The 17,662-nt window shown below is 46.1% G+C and overlaps 1 protein-coding gene across 1 annotated transcript in view; it reads left to right on the top strand.

Annotated features, from left to right (window-relative positions):
• Nucleotides 1-6,476: 6,476 nt before the first annotated feature.
• Nucleotides 6,477-17,662, top strand: part of LOC120065648 (rho GTPase-activating protein 15-like) — a 56,200-nt gene continuing 45,014 nt past the window's right edge. Inside the window, exons 1-4 of the mRNA XM_039016712.1 lie at nucleotides 6,477-6,879; nucleotides 8,847-9,033; nucleotides 9,204-9,428; nucleotides 12,413-12,576. Coding sequence (XP_038872640.1) covers nucleotides 6,586-6,879; nucleotides 8,847-9,033; nucleotides 9,204-9,428; nucleotides 12,413-12,576 — 870 coding nt within the window. The 5' untranslated portion in view covers nucleotides 6,477-6,585. The remainder of the gene's footprint in view (nucleotides 6,880-8,846; nucleotides 9,034-9,203; nucleotides 9,429-12,412; nucleotides 12,577-17,662) is intronic.

Genomic DNA, 17,662 nt, shown 5'->3' on the forward strand with positions numbered 1-17,662 from the left:
CAGTCAGGAAGTTAAAGCTTGATCGCAAATGGATCTTCCGAATGGACAATGACCCCAAGTATACTTCCAAAGTTGTGGCAAAATGGCTTAAGGACAACAAAGTCAAGGTATTGGAGTGGCCATCACAAAGCCCTGACCTCAATCCCATAGAAAATTTGTGGGCAGAACTGAAAAAGCGTGTGCGAGCAAGGAGGCCTACAAACCTGACTCAGTTACACCAGCTCTTTCAGGAGGAATGGGCCAAAATGTTTGACCCAAGTTAAACAATTTGAAGGCAGTGCTACCAAATACGAATTGAGTGTATGTAAGCTTCTGACCCACTGGGAATGTGATGAAAGAAATAAAAGCTGAAATAAATCATTCTCTCTACTATTAATCTGACATTTCACATTCTTAAAATAAAGTGTTGATCCTAAATGACCTGAGACAGGGAATTGTTACTCGGATTAAATGTCAGGAATTGTGAAAAACAGAGTTTAAATGTATTTGGCTAAGGTGTATGTAAACTTCCGACTTCAACTGTACATTCGGTCTTTCAACTGTCTGGGTCTGAATCTTGGGACCAACGTCCTGGCATAAAGCTTGGTCTTGGCTCCTGGATATTACCGTAGGCTTTGGTTTGCTAACCATAGGCAACCCAATTTAAAGAAGATAATGCTTTTTGATAATTTGCTGATCACTCCCAACCCATAGGAATAACCACCCAGCGGACTATTTTTAAATGGTGGAAGCTCTCAATGGCAATGTCGATACTAAAATGAGTTATCTCGATCTAGAGATCTCCATTTATCTCTATGATGGACACTTGACGCAGATAACCCTGTTATTTTCCCAAAATAATTATTTAGAGGCATAAGTAATTCAGTCACTCAACAAGTTTCATATCCATACAATCCACAATGAACATTGTACAGAGAACAATACAGAGTACATCTATCTGAATTCAATGTAAAGGTTTTAAAAATTTGGTTAAAAATCATGTTTTTACTATTCGATTAATTTGGTATGCAAATACAATTTCTAAAAATGAATTTGCTATAGAAGGTTAATCAAAATGATCACTACTGTGCATGGTTCTCCCTTTACTGCACATTTGTGGCCTGCTGGAGGTCATTTTGCAGGGCTCTGGCAGTGCAACTCCTTGCACAAAGGCGGAGGTAGCGGTCCTGCTGCTGGGTTGTTGCCCTCCTACGGCCTCCTCCACGTCTCCTGATGTACTGGCCTATCTCCTGGTAGCGCCTCCATGCTCTGGACACTACGCTGACAGACACAGCAAACCTTTTTGCCACAGCTCGCATTGATGTGCCATCCTGGATGAACTGCACTACCTGAGCCACTTGTGTGGGTTGTAGACTCCGTCTCATGCTACCACTAGAGTGAAAGCACCGCCAGCATTCAAAAGTGACCAAAACATCAGCCAGGAAGCTAGGAACTGAGAAGTGGTCTGTGGTCACCACCTGCAGAACCATTCCTTTATTGGGGGTGTCTTACTAATTGCCTATAATTTCCACCTTTTGTCTATTCCATTTGCACAACAGCATGTGAAATTTATTGTCAATCAGTGTTGCTTCCTAAGTGGACAGTTTGATTTCACAGAAGTGTGATTGACTTGGAGTTACATTGTGTTGTTTAAGTGTTCCCTTTATTTTTTTGAGCAGTGTATATAAATATATATATATAAAAAATTCCCCAACCCCTAATTTGTACCTCTTCTGTAGAATGACCCATATAGGGGATAGGATGCCATTTGGAACAAAACCTTACTATAATGCTTAAGCTGCATGTCCCTAATGGTCCTAAAAAGAGAAGCCTGAACCTGATATGGCCTTCGCCCTGCTGGCACATTTTAGTAAGCATTAGTTAGGATTTTAAATTATAACACATTGCATAAACCAACTTTAGAATGCAGTATTGGCTTAGTAATAATATGAATCTGTTTTAAACACAAGTTTCACTATGAATTCCAATATACATACATGCAATTTTAAACTCAATCAAGCTATTTCTGAATAGTTTGGTGAGGTTTTGGATAATATTGTCTGAAAGTTACATGCTATAATACTCACAAAGGCATTTAGTAAATCAGACAGGTCATTTAGTCCTTATTGAGTAACAGCCACAGGTTGTGAATGGTTGCTACATAGATTTGCAATAATGCTGAGTGCTACGTGTTAACAAAATGTATTGAGAAAACCACACTGTGTCATGCATGTACGCATGCACGCACACACAAAATGTATTAAGTAGATCACCCTGTCGCTCTCTCTCTCTCTCTCTCTCTCTCTCTCTCACTCTCACTCTCACTCTCTCACACACACACACACACACACACACTGAATTGTATTATTTCTGAGCATCCAGCAGGCTTTCTCTGCCCTCCTTCATTTCATAAACAAAACAATAACAAATGTGTTGGGCAAACATTGGCGCTGTTTCCCCTAATGCGAATTCCAGCTTTAACCAAGCTGCAGGCCAAGGTTAAATCTAGGCTTGGTTTTCTGTATCGTAATCACTCCTCCTTCACCCCACCTGCCAAACTCACCTTGATTCAGATGACCATCCTACCCAACACTTTTAATCCCGCCATTTCCCCCACTTGCCAGGCGTCATTGTAAATAAGAATTTGTTCTCATCTTAATTGCCTGTATAAATAAATACAATTACAATAATCATGCTCCTCTTCCTGCACCTCAATCTATCTGTAATCCTGACAGGCTAGTCTCCGACAGGGACCCGTATTTACCCGAAATGGAATCCTATGCCCTGGTCAAAAATAGTACACTATTTAGAGACTAAAGTGACATTTTGGACGCATCACCTCCAGAGAGTTTCAGTGATTCAGTGTCTCTCTCTGGTCCGCTCATCAATGATTCACACAGCAGTGAGAGCTGAGAGGATGAAAAGCTGTTTTGGCCCGGGATGTAACAGCCCCATGCAGGGATATACCAGCTCAGTCAGTTAGGACAATCTTCACAGCTTATCTTCAAATAGTAGTGAGTGTCATTGCAGGGTGGAATGACAGGGAGGGACAACGTTTGATCCTTTGACAATTATCAACTTAATATTTGTGATTTAAATTGAGTGTGGATTAACAAAAACAAGCACAATTTAATCTAAGCTAATCCATGATACCTGGCACATCAACAGCAGCTAGAGAGACAGACTAGCAATTAGGACTATACCCCGTAGTGTGTGGAAAGTGTGAAATTCCCAATTCTCTCGATTCCGCTTCTTCCTGACTCCTCTGAAAGGCTAGAAGATAACAATAGAGTAAGAGAATGCATAGGGTCTCTGTGGGTCTATGGGTCAGGCATGATACCCAAGGACATATAACTCATACCCATAGAAACAGAATTCTATCTTGGACCCAATGACTCTAATGGGGTTTCCCTTCCTATTTCTATGCTCATAGCACAACCAGCACATCACGCAAATCTAATGTGATTTCCAAGTAGTGGCAGTGACAAATAACACTTCTTCCCCAAGTGTTCGTTGTTGCGTGTTCTTTGTTCTAGTTGGAGTTGGAGTTAGAGTTGAGGAGTTTTAAGGCCTAGCTCTGTTGATTTGGCAGTTGGGTCTGTTGACCATTCAGACAGCTCTGAGCTATAAGCACGGAACAATAATCAATGGCTGGATGATCAGTGAGGCGAATGGCCTAGGCTGTTTGCGGCACGTGACAGGGGCCACACACATACACTCAGGAAGACATGCACGGCGGCAGAGGCCCATACACATATACTCTTCTGACAAATTGGTCCTGAATGGGAGGGTAGCATTAGTTACTAGGGTTCACTGAGCTCATCCAAGATCCGTCAACTGGGATTAGGAGTGAGACTGTGTGCGTGTGCATGCCTTCATGCGTGCATTTGTGTGTGCCTTAGTGTGTGTGTCAGTTGGCAGTGCCACTAGCCTCGTTAACTCTCTATTGGGTAGTCCCCTAATCCTCCCTAAAGCAGAGCAGATGATGAGACTCGCTGCTGAGCTAACGTATAACTGACTAGTCCAATGTGTCTTCATTGTTTTGGAAGGTTGACTGTTGACTGGCTGGGATGTTAGTACTGTGGCAGATTGCATCATAGAACCCCCCCACCCCCTCCATCTTTACTGCTGACCAGCTAACCTCAAGACTGACCACAACACAGACATGGTGATTAGATCTACGTGTCTCTCATATACATGAATTTGTGCAGGCATGCATTCACAGTATAATACACACACAAGAGTGCATGCAGTCTACAGTGTATCTGGATGTTGATGTCTGTCTGAGCTGGACTATGTTATTTCTCTCTCTATCTTTATCTGTTTCTCCATCTTTCTCATTCTTTCGCTCTCGTTCCCTCTCTCTCTCCTTTTCTCTGAACCCCCCCACCTCTCTCTCTCTCCACTGTTGTTGTTGTTGTTGCCAGGCCTGAGTCATGTGGCGCCCTCTCCAACTGGCACAGCCTGGCATGGGGGTTAGCTAACTGTCAGCTTCACCCACCCCAGCTCTGAGGGTCCGTCTGCCAGCATATGTGTCTCTCTCCCTCTCACTGTCTGTCTGTTTGGGTGTGGGGCTTTAGTCTCAGTTCTCAGAACCCAGAAGCAAATCTCTTGTGGGTTGGCCAACTATATTTATAGAAATAGTGTGTCACAAGATAGTAGTCTCAACCTGGCTCTCTCTCGCCATGCTCGTACTATTGGCCAACCTGTCTCTCTCTTCATGTTGGCCAACATGGTCATAACAGGGTTAGTAATCCCATTTGTTTCCTAATTTGACTCATTCTGGAATTGAGTGGAACAGACATAGCGGTGGCCACCAGTGTCGAAAGATGCGGAGGGAAAATGAAAAAGAGGAGAAATATGACCTCACCATACACTTTGGATGTTGATGCTCTGAAAGTGGTTTCCTGTTTTTGCGCTGGCCCTGCTTCTGTTCTGTTTTGTATCTAACACTTATGTACGTATATGTATGCATGTTTATGTATATGTGTGTATACAAATACATATATGTATTTACCCCCAAAATATATGGGGGATTGGAAATGATGCAGACAATTACATAGATGGAAGTGACAATCTATCCGCAATATTAAAGCTGATCCACCCCCCCCCAAATATAAGAAAAGATTTAAGAAAATATAAAAAAAAACACTTGTTGTTTCAAAATCCACTGCTAGAGCTTCTGATAGAAGTCTAGACATAGTCGATGGATGGATAGATGGATAGATAGAACGCTAGGATCCAGGCTCGGAACACATATGTGAGGGGATTGGGAATCCCATCAGCTGTGATGCTTTACCTGCTGTGTTGACTCTTGTCAGCTGGCGCACACTAAAACAGTACACAAACGCACACACAAACGTACGTAAGCAAACACACACACACACACACACACACGCACACACACACACACACACACACACACACACACACACACACACACACACACACACACACACACACACACACACACACACACACACAAATACACACACAAATGTACACAAGCAATCACACACACACAAACGTACACAAGCATGCACAAACACACAGGCCTCACAGCGCTTTTTTTTAAATTAAAGTGCTGCTGTGCTGTGCTGTGGATTATGAGAGATAGAGATCTTTTTGAAACCTTTTTGAGTGCAATAGTTACTGTGCGAGAGGGAGAGGGAAGATAGAGAGAGGAGGGAGAGTGGAGGGAGAGAGGGAGGGTGAGAGAGAGAAAAGGCCTCAGCCTCTCTGCTAGTCTGGTACTAAGACCTGCTGTGGGCTGCTCTCAGGATCTCAGTCTCAAATGGGTGTTCTGTTAGGTATGTTATGTAAGTGGGTCTGGTAAGGGCAGAGTTGTAAATGTGTGTATGTGTTGTTATGGCTGGTCGGTGGACAGTTTTAGCTGTCTGATGATGCCATGGATAAAAAGGATTTAGATACTGGTTGGTTGATCAGCACACTCTGTTTTTTTTCCTCTCTCTCTAATTGCATGAGCCCCGTTAAACAAATTAAGGATTGCAAATCAATGGCAATGCCCTCTTTTTAGAATACAAATGCTTTGTAACGTAATTACTACTTACTGTTTATTTTATGCGATGAAATGGTGTGGATCCGTAACGTTTGTTTGCCGGTTAGTACACAGCTTTGTTGTGTATTAAGGCCTTGTATAGGGGTGGCAGGTAGCCTAGCGGTTAAAAGCATTGGGCCAATAACCGAACGATCGCTGGTTTGAATCCCAGAGCAGACTAGGTGAAAAATCTGTCGATATGCCTTTGAGCAACACACTTAACCCTAATTTCTCATGTAAGTCGCTCTGGAGAAGAGCGTCTGCTAAATGACTAACATGTAAATGTATTGAGATCTGAGCTTAATATAGGGGTCTGAGATTATGATATTAAATGGTGTGGATATGTGATGCATGCCATATTTTGTCCATATTTACATTTAACCCAGTTCTGTTCTGTTTGTGTTTCAGAGCATGGCGCTGGCCTGGCAACAGTCACCGCCGTTACCCCGTGCCAGTGTCACCTGTGACCCCACCCTCGCCACCCTTCCCCTTGTCCCCAACACCCCCCACTGAGCCCCAGTCTAACCAGCCAGGAACATCCATCCACCATGCTGTCGGGCAGCTGGCGCCGTTCCCCAATAGCCTCACCCACCAAGCCCTCAGCCTCCACCAGAGGGAGTATTACCAGTGTGAGCAGTGTGTCCAGCAGGGAGAGCCGTGCCAGTGTGAGCAGCAGTGTTAGCAGTGTGAGTGTGCCTACTGTGTGTGGCGTCCCCAGTGGCACGGTGGTGTTGGAGGCTCAGTATGACTACCAGTACCGCGGGGCAGATGGACGACAGGTCTGCATCCGAGAAGGGGAGCGGTTTATTCTGCTCAGGAAGACGAACACTGACTGGTGGCAGGTAAGGACGTCCTGTGTGGCTCGGTTGGTACGAGCGTGGTGCTAGGAATCCAGCTGGGATCGCATATTATGTATTGGGAAAATCCTTACTTCCACTTAAGTCAAATTTAAACTTAGTCATGTATTGATGTCAATGGAAGCTACGTGAAAATTTGACTGAAAGGAACGTTAGGATTTGCCCCTAAATCGTTCTAGATAAGAGCATCTGCTAAATGGCATATATACTGAACAAAAATATAAACACAACATGTAAAGTGTTGGTCCCATGTTTCATGAGCTGCAATAAAAGATCCCAGAAATTGTCCATACGCACAAGAAACTTGTTTCTCTCAAATTTTGTACACAAATTTGTTTGCATCTCTGTCAGTGAGCATTTCTCCTTTGCCAAGATAACCCATACACCTGACAGGTGTGGCATATCAAGAAGCAGATTAAACAGCATGATCTTTACACAAGTGCACCTTGTGCTGGGGACAATAAAAGGCCCCTCTAAAATGTGCAGTTTTGTCACACAACACAATACCACAGATGCCTCTAGTTTTGAATGTGCTTGCAATTGGCATGCTGACTGAAGGAATGTCCACCAGAGCTGTTGCCAGAGAATTTAATGTTAATTTCTCTACCATAAGCCGCCTCCAATGTAATTTGAGAGAATTTGGCAATACGCCCAACTGGCCTCACAACTGCAGACCATGTGTAACCACGCCAGCCCAGGACCTCCACATCCGGCTTCTTCACCTGTGGGATCGTCTGAGACCAGCCACCCGGATAGCTGTTGAAACTGTGGGTTTGCACAACCAAAGAATTTCTGCACAAACTGTCAGAAACCATCTCAGGGAAGCTCATCTGCAAGCTCGTTGTCCTCACCAGGGTCTTGACCTGACTGCAGTTCGACGTCGTAACCAACTTCAATGGACAAATGCTCACCTTCGATGGCCACTGGCACGATGGAGAAGTGTGCTCTTCATGGATGAATCCCGGTTTCAACTGAACCGGGCAGATGGCGTCGTATGGGCAAGCGGTTTGCTGATGTCAATGTTGTGAACAGAGTGCCCCATGGTGGCGGTGGGGTTATGGTATGGGCAGGCATAAATCAAATCAAAGTTTATTTGTCACGTGCTCCGAATACAACTGGTGTAGACCTTACAGTGAAATGCTTACTTACAGGCTCTAACCAATAGTGCAAAAAATGTATTAGGTGAACAATAGGTAAGTAAAGAAATAAAACAACAGTTAAAAGAGGCTACATACAGACACCGGTTAATCAGGCTGATTGAGGTAGTATGTACATGTAGATATGGTTAAAGTGACTATGCATATATGATGAACAGAGAGTAGCAGTAGCGTAAAAGAGGGGTTCGGGGGGTTACGGACAACGAACACAATTGTATTTTATCGATGGCAATTTGAATGCACAGAGATATCGTAACGAGATCCTGAGGCCCATTGTCGTGCCATTCATCCGCCGCCATCACCTCATGTTTCAGCATGATAATGCACTGCCCCATGTCGCAAGGATCTATACACAATTTTACGAAGCTGAAAATGCATACTCACCAGACATGTCACCCATTGAGCATGTTTGGGATGCTCTGGATCTATGTGTACGACAGCGTGTTCCAGTTCCCGCCAATATCCAGTGACTTCACACAGTCATTGAAAAGGAGTGAGACAACATTCCACAGGCCACAATCAACAGCCTGATCAACACTATGCGAAGGAGATGTGTCATGCTGCTTGAGGCAAATGGCGGTCACACCAGATACTGACTGGTTTTCTGATCCACGCCACTACTTTTTTAAAGGTGTCTGTGACTAATAGATGCATACCTGTGAAATCCATAGATTAGGGCATAATTTATTTATTTCAATTGACTGATTTCCTTATGAACTGTAACTCAGTAAAATCTTTGAAATTGTTGCATTTTGAGTTTATATTTTTGTTCAGTGTATATATTTTGATTACCAGGTTCGGAGGATTGGGGCAGCCAGTAAAGCCAAACCCCTGTATGTCCCGGCTACGTATGTGGTGGAGGTGCCCATCAATCCTCTGTCGTCAGTACGACAACATGTCAACAACAATATGTCAAACCATGGCAACATGAGACTCCTGACCCGGTCATCTCTCTCTCCCTGCTCTAACAACCAGTACTCAGGTACGGGGGTGTGGGGTGAATGCGGGGAGGGGGTGGAATGGGGTGGGGTTGTGTGTGTGTTTTGTGTGTCATACGGTCAATTAATCTCCATGGTCCCTTAGCTAATACGAACATGTAATAAACACACACATTTTGTTCACTCTTCTCCCTCTCCTCTCCTTCCGCAACAGTGCCCAAAACCTTCTGTCGTTCCATGGAGGACATCAACTCTCACAGTGCCTTCAGAGGAGTCAACTGTCACAGCCCTACCCCAGGTCTGGGAGGAGGAGGGGGCCACTTCCCAACCATGCCCCTCGCTGCGCTCCCCTCCAACACCACTACCTATTCCACCGGACAACTGATGGTCCCTGGGGGCCCCCAGACCCCCATGGACCACTCGGCCCCCATCCCCCGAAGTAAGATTTTTCTTGATAATTAAAGTACATACAAGGCTGGCTTTGACTTCATGGTCAAAATGCTTCAGCTTTTAATAAATAATAGCACAATTATTTGGAATAAACTGTTGTGGCCTTTTATGGGTGGCGCTATCGCCTTTTCTTTTTTGAACTACATAGAAGGCTGCTCCAAATACATTGCATTTGGAAAGTATTCAGACCCCTTGACTTTTTCCACATTTTGTTATGTTACAGCTTTATTCTAAAATGGTTCAATTGTTTCCCCCCTCATCAATCTATACACAATAACCCATAATGACAAAGCAAAAACCGATTTTTTGAGATTTTGGCAAATGTATTAAAAATACAAACCTGAAATATCACATTTCCATAATGTGATATGTCACGAGAATCGGATGGGAGCACAGGGCTTCCTTCAGGGACCTGAATGCCGCTTCGGCCTCATCCGGACCCTTCACTGTTTTTGGGAGGCGGGCCCTGGTCAGATTGGTAAGGGGGGAGGCTATAACCGCAAAGTTGGGGATTAAAACTAGCACCTGTAGATCTTGGAATGGGCACGCTGGGCCTTCTCCAAATGTTCCCTTACCACTGGCCATATGGCTGTCATCCGCTCCCTCATCCTTTTTACGTGTTACACTATGCTGCGTAAGGGGGTCGGCTGGGCTTTCCACACCTCCTTGGTGAGATCCTGTAGGTCGCGTGGTCTCCTCCCGTAGAGGAGTTCAAAAGGGGAAAACCCAGTGGAGGCTTGGGGCACTTCTCGGATTGAGATCATTAGGTGGGGTAGTACCTGGTCCCAGTTCTTCCCGTCCCACTCAATGACCTTCCGCAGCATTTGTTTGAGCGTCTTATTGAACCTTTCAACGAGCCCATCCGTCTACAGGTGAAAGAGGGAAGTCTGGATCTGCTTTATCTGTAGGAGAGCACACAACGCTTTCATTAGTCGGGACATGAACTTGGTACCTTGGTCGGTCAGGATCTCGTTCGGGATGCATACCAGGCTGAAGAGGTGGAACAGCTCCCAGGCGATTCCCTTGGAGACTGCCGCCGATAGGGGAATGGCCTCGGGATATCGGGTGGCATATTCACTATTACCAGGATGTACCGGTGTCCTCGGGCCGTTATTACTAGGGGGCCCACTATGTCCACGGCGATGCGTTCAAACGGCACTCCGACGATTGGTAGGGGAACCAGCGGGTTCCGGAAGTGTGCTTTTTGCCCTGATCCACTGCTATCACTTGGGCTGCGGCGGCTTTCAAGTTCAAATCCTCCCACTGGGTGGTCCCGAACTGTCCCTTCAGGGGGATCAGGGCAGGTGTCTCAGTGTTTCCCTCAAAATTGAGGAGGGGGAGCATGGGCTCCTCCTCAGGTTATTCACCAGGTAAGGTTGGTTCCGGCGCCCCGTTGGACCCTAATTCCGGGTCTGGCAACCACTTACTTCCGGGCTGCGCAGGCTCCGGTCCGTCCCCACTCTCGTTGGTCTGGCAGCTTCTTTGTGGCGTCACGATGGTGGCCTGCCCGGTCAAATACCGCTTGGTGTCGACGTGGACACAGGAGATGGACATCTCCTCACCACGGTCGGTCAGATGGGCCGGCAGGCGGGCTTTTACGAGCGTTACCACACTCCCGTAATCCATCAGTGTGGGTGTGGGTGTCGTGACCGTCGACGTTCACCAGGACCATGGGTACTGGTAGTTCGCTGTGGGCCCAACAGGAGGTGACGTAGTTTATTGCGTAGCCCAGCTTGTCTCCGGGGCCCGCTGTTGGCATCGACTCCTCTTGACCTGAGCAGATCCATGCGAGGTGACCCCACGGTGGTGGGGTCGTCCTTCTGTCCCCTCCGACGGGTCTCCCCCTGGTGGCTTGTCCACGGTACACAACAATAAGTATTCAGACCCTTTACTTAGTACTTTGTTGAAGCACCTTTGGCAGCGATTACAGCCTTGAGTCTTCTTGGGTATGACGCTACAAGCTTGGCATACCTATATTTGGGGAATGTCTCCCATTCTTCTCTGCAGATCCTCTCAAGCGCTGTCAGGTTGGATGGGGAGTGTCACTGCACAGCTATTTTCAGGTCTCTCTAGAGATTGGGTTCATCTCCGGGCTCTGGCTGGGCTACTCAAGGACATTCAGAGTCTTCTCCCGAAGCCACCCCTGCGTTGTCTTGGCTTTGTGCTTAGGCTCGCTGTCCTGTTGGAAGGTGAATCTTGGAAGGATCTCTCTGTACTTTGCTCCATTCATCTTTCCCTCGATCCTGACTAAACACCCAGTCACTGCCGCTAACAAACATCCCCACAGCGTGACGCTTGGCCAAAAAGTTAAATCTTAATTTCATCAGATCAGAGAAATGTGTTTCTCATGGTCTGAGAGTCTTTAGGTGCCTTTTGGCAAACTCCAAGTGGGCTGTCTTGTGCCTTTTACTGAGGAGTGGCTTTCGTTTGGCTACTCTACCATAAAGGCCTGATTGGTGGAGTGCTGCAAAGATGGTTGTCCTTCTGGAATCTGTGCCTCGAAAGCAATCCTGTCTTGGAGCTCTACGGACAATTCCTTCGACCTCATGGCTTGGTTTTTGCTCTGACATGCTCTGTCAACTGTGAGACCTTATATAGACAGGTATGTGCCTTTCCAATCACGTCCAATAAATTGAATTTACCACAGGTGGACTCCAATCAAGTTGTAGAAACATCTCAAGGATGATCAATGGAAACAGGATCCACCTGAGCTAAATTTCGAGTCTCATAGCAAAGCGTCTGAAAACTTATGTAAATAAGTTTTCAAAAATGTCTAAAAACCTGTTTTTGCTTTGTCATTATGGGGTATTGTATGTAGATTGATAAATAACTAAATAAATGTAATCAATTTTAGAATAAGGCTGTAACGTAAAAAAATGTGAAAGTCAAGGGGTTTGAATTCTTTCCCGAATGCACCGTGCATGACATTAAAATGATTAAGGATAATACCCTTTTCCCACTTTGATCCTTTAGGTAAGAGCTCCAGCAACCTGCCAAACCCTTATGAGGAGATCGAGGTGAGGGAAATGGGTCTCGAGATGGGGCTCAGTGGGTGGAGCACGCCCATCGGTGGTGCTGCCAAGTCCCTCAGCCAGTGGGAAATGGCAGAGGCCGCCCGCAGACACAGCCATCTGCAGGTAAGACTGGGCCAAGTGGGCCAAGTGGGCCAAGATACAGACACACACGGACAGGACACACACAGACACACACAGAGAGAGGGAACACGCAGACAACGGGCATAGGTTTTGGCCAACACACCAAGACGCACAGACAGGACAAGGATTAGACAACAGCTACTGTATGCTACTTCAGAAAGACACACGGACAGAGAGACTAGAGCTACTTCAGATACAAATGTACATCGTTTGGGAAGTGACGTTATGACTAGTCTCATTCCATACACCTATGTGCTGTTGCCAACTCTTCTATCGTTGTCATTCCATGTATGGCTTAATGATGAGGCTATATAATAACAGCTATCCCTAATCTAGTCTCTTGTGATAGACTGTTTATACCATTGCATCGAGTAGCTGGCTATCGCACACGTGAGATTAGGTTCTGGGTGCCGACCGAAATAATCCTTCATCAGGTACTGATGATGGTTGTGGTAAAACAAACATGTTGATTTGTGGTAACAAATAAACAATTTAGCTTTTTTGTTAGAGACAACATCCATTCATATGAAAACGAGAATCAGCCACTGCCAAGTTAGAGTCCAGACGGGATGGTTTTTGGATGGCGTTTAAAAAGCCACTCCGTGAGTGAACATGATTGTTGTGATTTTATGAGAGTTGACATCTAGCCCTGTATTTTTCTTGTCTCTGGATGGGCCATCTCTCTTTCTTTCCTCTCTTACTTATTATCCCTCGATCCATCTCTGCGCCTCCTTCCTCCCTCTCTCTCTCTCTCCCAAGGGCTTTTCTTCACTCACTTTTTCTCTCTCTCTCTCTCTCTCTCTCTCTCTCTCTCTCTCTCTCTCTCTCTCTCTCTCTCTCTCTCTCTCTCTCTCTCTCTCTCTCTCTCTCTCTCTCTCTCTCTCTCTCTCTCTCTCTCTCTCTCTCTCTCTCTCTCTCTCTCTCTCTCTCTCTCTCTCTCTCTCTCTCTCTCTCTCTCTCTCTCTCTCTCTCTCTCTCTCTCTCTCTCTCTCTCTCTCTCGTCTCTAAGCTCAGTAAGCAGGATTAGAGCAACATCCATGTCACATGCTCCTATTTTCCTCAAAACACACACGTGGGAATGTTAATGTTGTCTTAATATAGGCCACAATAAAAAGTCCTGACATCTCCCAGAATTGCCCAGAAGAGGCTGGAAGCTTTTTGCAATAGCTGTCTACTAGCTCTGTGGCTCCACAACAATGTAAATCTGCCATGGTTCAAACGAGCCCTCCTGCCCCTAACTGAACACCTGCTACTGGCCATGCATGCCATACTGTACATGCACCACATGCACGAACACACACACACACACACACACACACACACACACACACACACACACACACACACACACACACACACACACACACACACACACACCCTTACAGAGGTACAAATGTACAAATGACCTCGACTAACCTGTACATTGACCCGGTACCGGTACCTCCTGTATATACAGTTGAAGTCGGACGTTTACATACACTTCGGTTGGAGTCATCAAAACGAGTTTGTCAATAACTCCACAAATTTCTTGTTAACAAACTATAGTTTTGGCAAGTCGGTTAGGACATCTACTTTGTGCATGACACAAGTCATTTTTCCAGACAATTGTTTACAGACAGATTATTTCACTTATAATTCACTGTATCACAATTCCAGTGGGTCAGAAATGTACTTACACTAAGTTGACTGTGCCTTTAAACAGCTTGGAAAATTCCAGAAAATTATGTCATGGCTTTAGAAGCTTCTGATAGGCTAATTGACATGATTTGAGTCAATTGGAGGTGCTCCTGTGGATGTATTTCAAGGCCTACCTTTAAACTCAGTGCCTCTTTGCTTGACATCATGGGAAAATCAAAAGAAATCAGCCAAGACCTCAGAAAAAAATTGTAGACCTCCACAAGTCTGGTCCATCCTTGGGAGCAATTTCCAAGTGCCTGAAGGTACCACGTTCATCTGTACAATAGTACGCAAGTATAAACACCATGAGACCACGCAGCCATCATACCGCTCAGGAAGGAGAAGCGTTCTGTCTCCTGGAGATGAACGTACTTTGGTGCGAAAAGTGCAAATCAATCTCAGAACAACAGGAAAGGACCTTTTGAAGATGCTGGAGGAAACGGGTACAAAAGCATCTATATCCACAGTAAAACGAGTTCTATATCGACATAACCTGAAAGGCCGCTCAGCAAGGAAGAAGCCACTGCTCCAAACCCGCCATAAAAAAGCCAGACTACGGTTTGCAACTGCACATGGGCACAAAGATTGTACTTTTTGGAGAAATGTCCTCTGGTCTGAGGAAACAAAAATAGAACAGTTTGGCCATAATGACCATCGTTATGTTTGGAGGAAAAAGGGGGAGGCTTGCAAGCCGAAGAACCCCATCCCAACCGTGAAGAACTGGGGTGACAGCATCATGTTGTGGGGTGCTTTGCTGCAGGAGGGACTGGTGCACTTCACAAAAAGATGGCATCATGAGGGAGGGAAATTATGTGGATGTATTGAAGCAATATCTCAAGACATCAGTCAGGAAGTTAAAGCTTGGTCACAAATGGGTCTTCCAAATGGACAAGTACCCCAAGGATACTTCCAAGTTGTGACAAAATGGCTTAAGGACAACAAAGTCAAGGTATTGGAGTGGCCATCACAAAGCCCTGACCTCAATCCCATAGAACATTTGTGGGCAGAACTGAAAAAGCGTGTGCGAGCAAGGAGGCCTACAAACCTGACTCGGTTACACCAGCTCTGTCAGCATGAATGGGACAAAATTCACCCAACTTATTATGGGAACCTTGTGGAAGGCTACCCAAAACTTTTGACCCAAGTTAAACAATTTAAAGGCAATGCTACCGAATACTAATTGAGTGTATGTAAACTTCTGACCCACTGGGAATGTGATGAAAGAAATAAAAGCTGAAATAAATCATTCTCTCTACTATTATTCTGACATTTCACAGTCTTAAAATAAGGTGGTGATCCTAACTGACCTAAGACAGGGAATTTCTACTAGGATTAAATGTCAGGAATTGTGAAAAACTGAGTTTAAATGTATTTGGCTAAGGTGTATGTAAACTTCCGACTTCAACTCTAGCCTCGTTATTGTTATTTTATTGTGTTACTTATTTGTTTTTACTTTAGTTTATCTGGTAAATATTTTCTTAACTCTTTCTTGAACTACATTGTTGGTTAAGCAATTCACGGGAAGGTCTACACCTGTTGTATTCAGCGCATGTGACAAATAATGTTTGATTTGATAAACAGGTCAGGCCTATAGTGAGGGGTTAAGTCGGAGTAGGGTTGCAAAGCTACCATTCATTTACCAAAGTTACCTATAGTAATCTGTGGCATTCTATGGTAACTTTGGTCATTTATACTTGAATAACTTTTTTAAAAGTTTGTTTATTTTTTATATCTGTGTCCATTTTTTCCATGAGTTTCTAGTGGATAGACCATTTGGTTAAAGAAAAAATATCCTAATTATCAGGTTAGAAGGTAAGACCCAGATGCAGACTGTGTCGGAGTAACAATGTTTATTACAGCAACAGGGCAGGCAAACGACAGGTCAAGGCAGGCAGGGGTCGATAACCAGAGTAGTGGGGGAAAGGTACAGGACGGCAAGGCTCAGGGTCAGGCAGAGTGGTCAGGCAGACGGGCTCAGAGACAGGACAGGCAAGGGTCAAAACCTGGAGGGTGAGAAAAAGAGAGACTGGGGAAAAGCAGGAGCCGAGAAAACCGCTGGTTGACTTGACCAGTAAGACTAACTGGCAACAGGGGTTAATGGGGAAGATGGACTACACCTTGAGGGGGGTGGAGACAATCACAAAGACAGTTGAAACAGGTGAAACAGATCAGGGTGTGACAGTACCCCCCCCCCCCCCCCCCCCCCCCCCTAAGGGCGCCACCAGGCATCCTACCTGTGCACATACCTGGTTGACTGGGGTGTCAGCGTTAAAAATCCGTGATGAGGCCTGGATCCAGCATGTCCCTGGCGAGGACCCAGCACCTCTCCTCCGGGCCATAACCCTCCCAGTCAACCAGATACTGGAACCCCCTGCCCCGAGGTCGAACATTCAGGAGACGCCTCACCGTGTAAGCCGGTTGGCTGTCGATGGGACGGGGGACAGGGTTGGGCCTGGAAACAGGAGACAAAGGGCTGTGAGACATTAAAGGACACATGAAAGGTGGGATGTATACGAAGGGTACGGGGCAACAGAAGACGAACAGCAGAGGGGCTAATAATTTTGCAGATGGGAAATATGCCGATAAACCGGAGGGAGAGTTTGCGGGATTCCACCCAGATGGGCAGATCCTGGGTGGATAGCCATACCTTCTGCCCAAGACGATACCGGGGAGCCGGGTCCGATGGCGATCTGCTTGTCATCGATGCCTGGAGGTGGTCTTGAGGAGGGCCGACGTCAGAGTCCATGGTGTGCCACCAAAGCGCTGTCGCACAAAAGCCAGGGTCCGGCGGGAGCCCGGGTGACAGGCCAGTCTGGAGGAGTGGGCCCACTCCAGGACCGTGGAGCGGACCGCGTCAGGCACAAACATCAGGTTCTCTGGACGCCCCCGGGGTGCGGCTGGGAACGCTGTGCCTCCCGGACCTGTTTCCCTATAGCCCAGCTGAGTACCGTCGCCAGGCACGAGGTGGGAAGGATGGTCTCGGGCTCCGAGGTAATAGCCGTGGGGCTATAATGGCGAGACAGTGCATCCGGCTTAACATTCTTGAAACCCTGCCGATATGAGAGGGAGAAGTTGAACCGTGTGAACAGCAGGGCCCAACTTGCTTGCCTGGAGTTGAGGCATTTCGCGGTGCGGGGATACTCCAGATTTTTGTGGTCGGACCATACGATGAACAGGTGTTTCCGCCCCTTCCAGCCTGTGCCTCCATTCCTCCAACTCCATCTTCACTGCGAGAAGCTCACGATTTCCCACATTGTATTTTTTCTCTGTTGTGTTGAGGCGATGAGAGAAGGTGCAGGGATGTAGCTTCAGGTCCAGGGCAGAACGCTGGGACAGGACCGCCCACACTCCTACATCCGACGCGTCGGCCTCCACCACAAACTGGCGGGAA

Source organism: Salvelinus namaycush, chromosome 20 (genome assembly GCF_016432855.1).
Source record: "Salvelinus namaycush isolate Seneca chromosome 20, SaNama_1.0, whole genome shotgun sequence".
Lineage (NCBI taxonomy): Eukaryota > Metazoa > Chordata > Actinopteri > Salmoniformes > Salmonidae > Salvelinus > Salvelinus namaycush.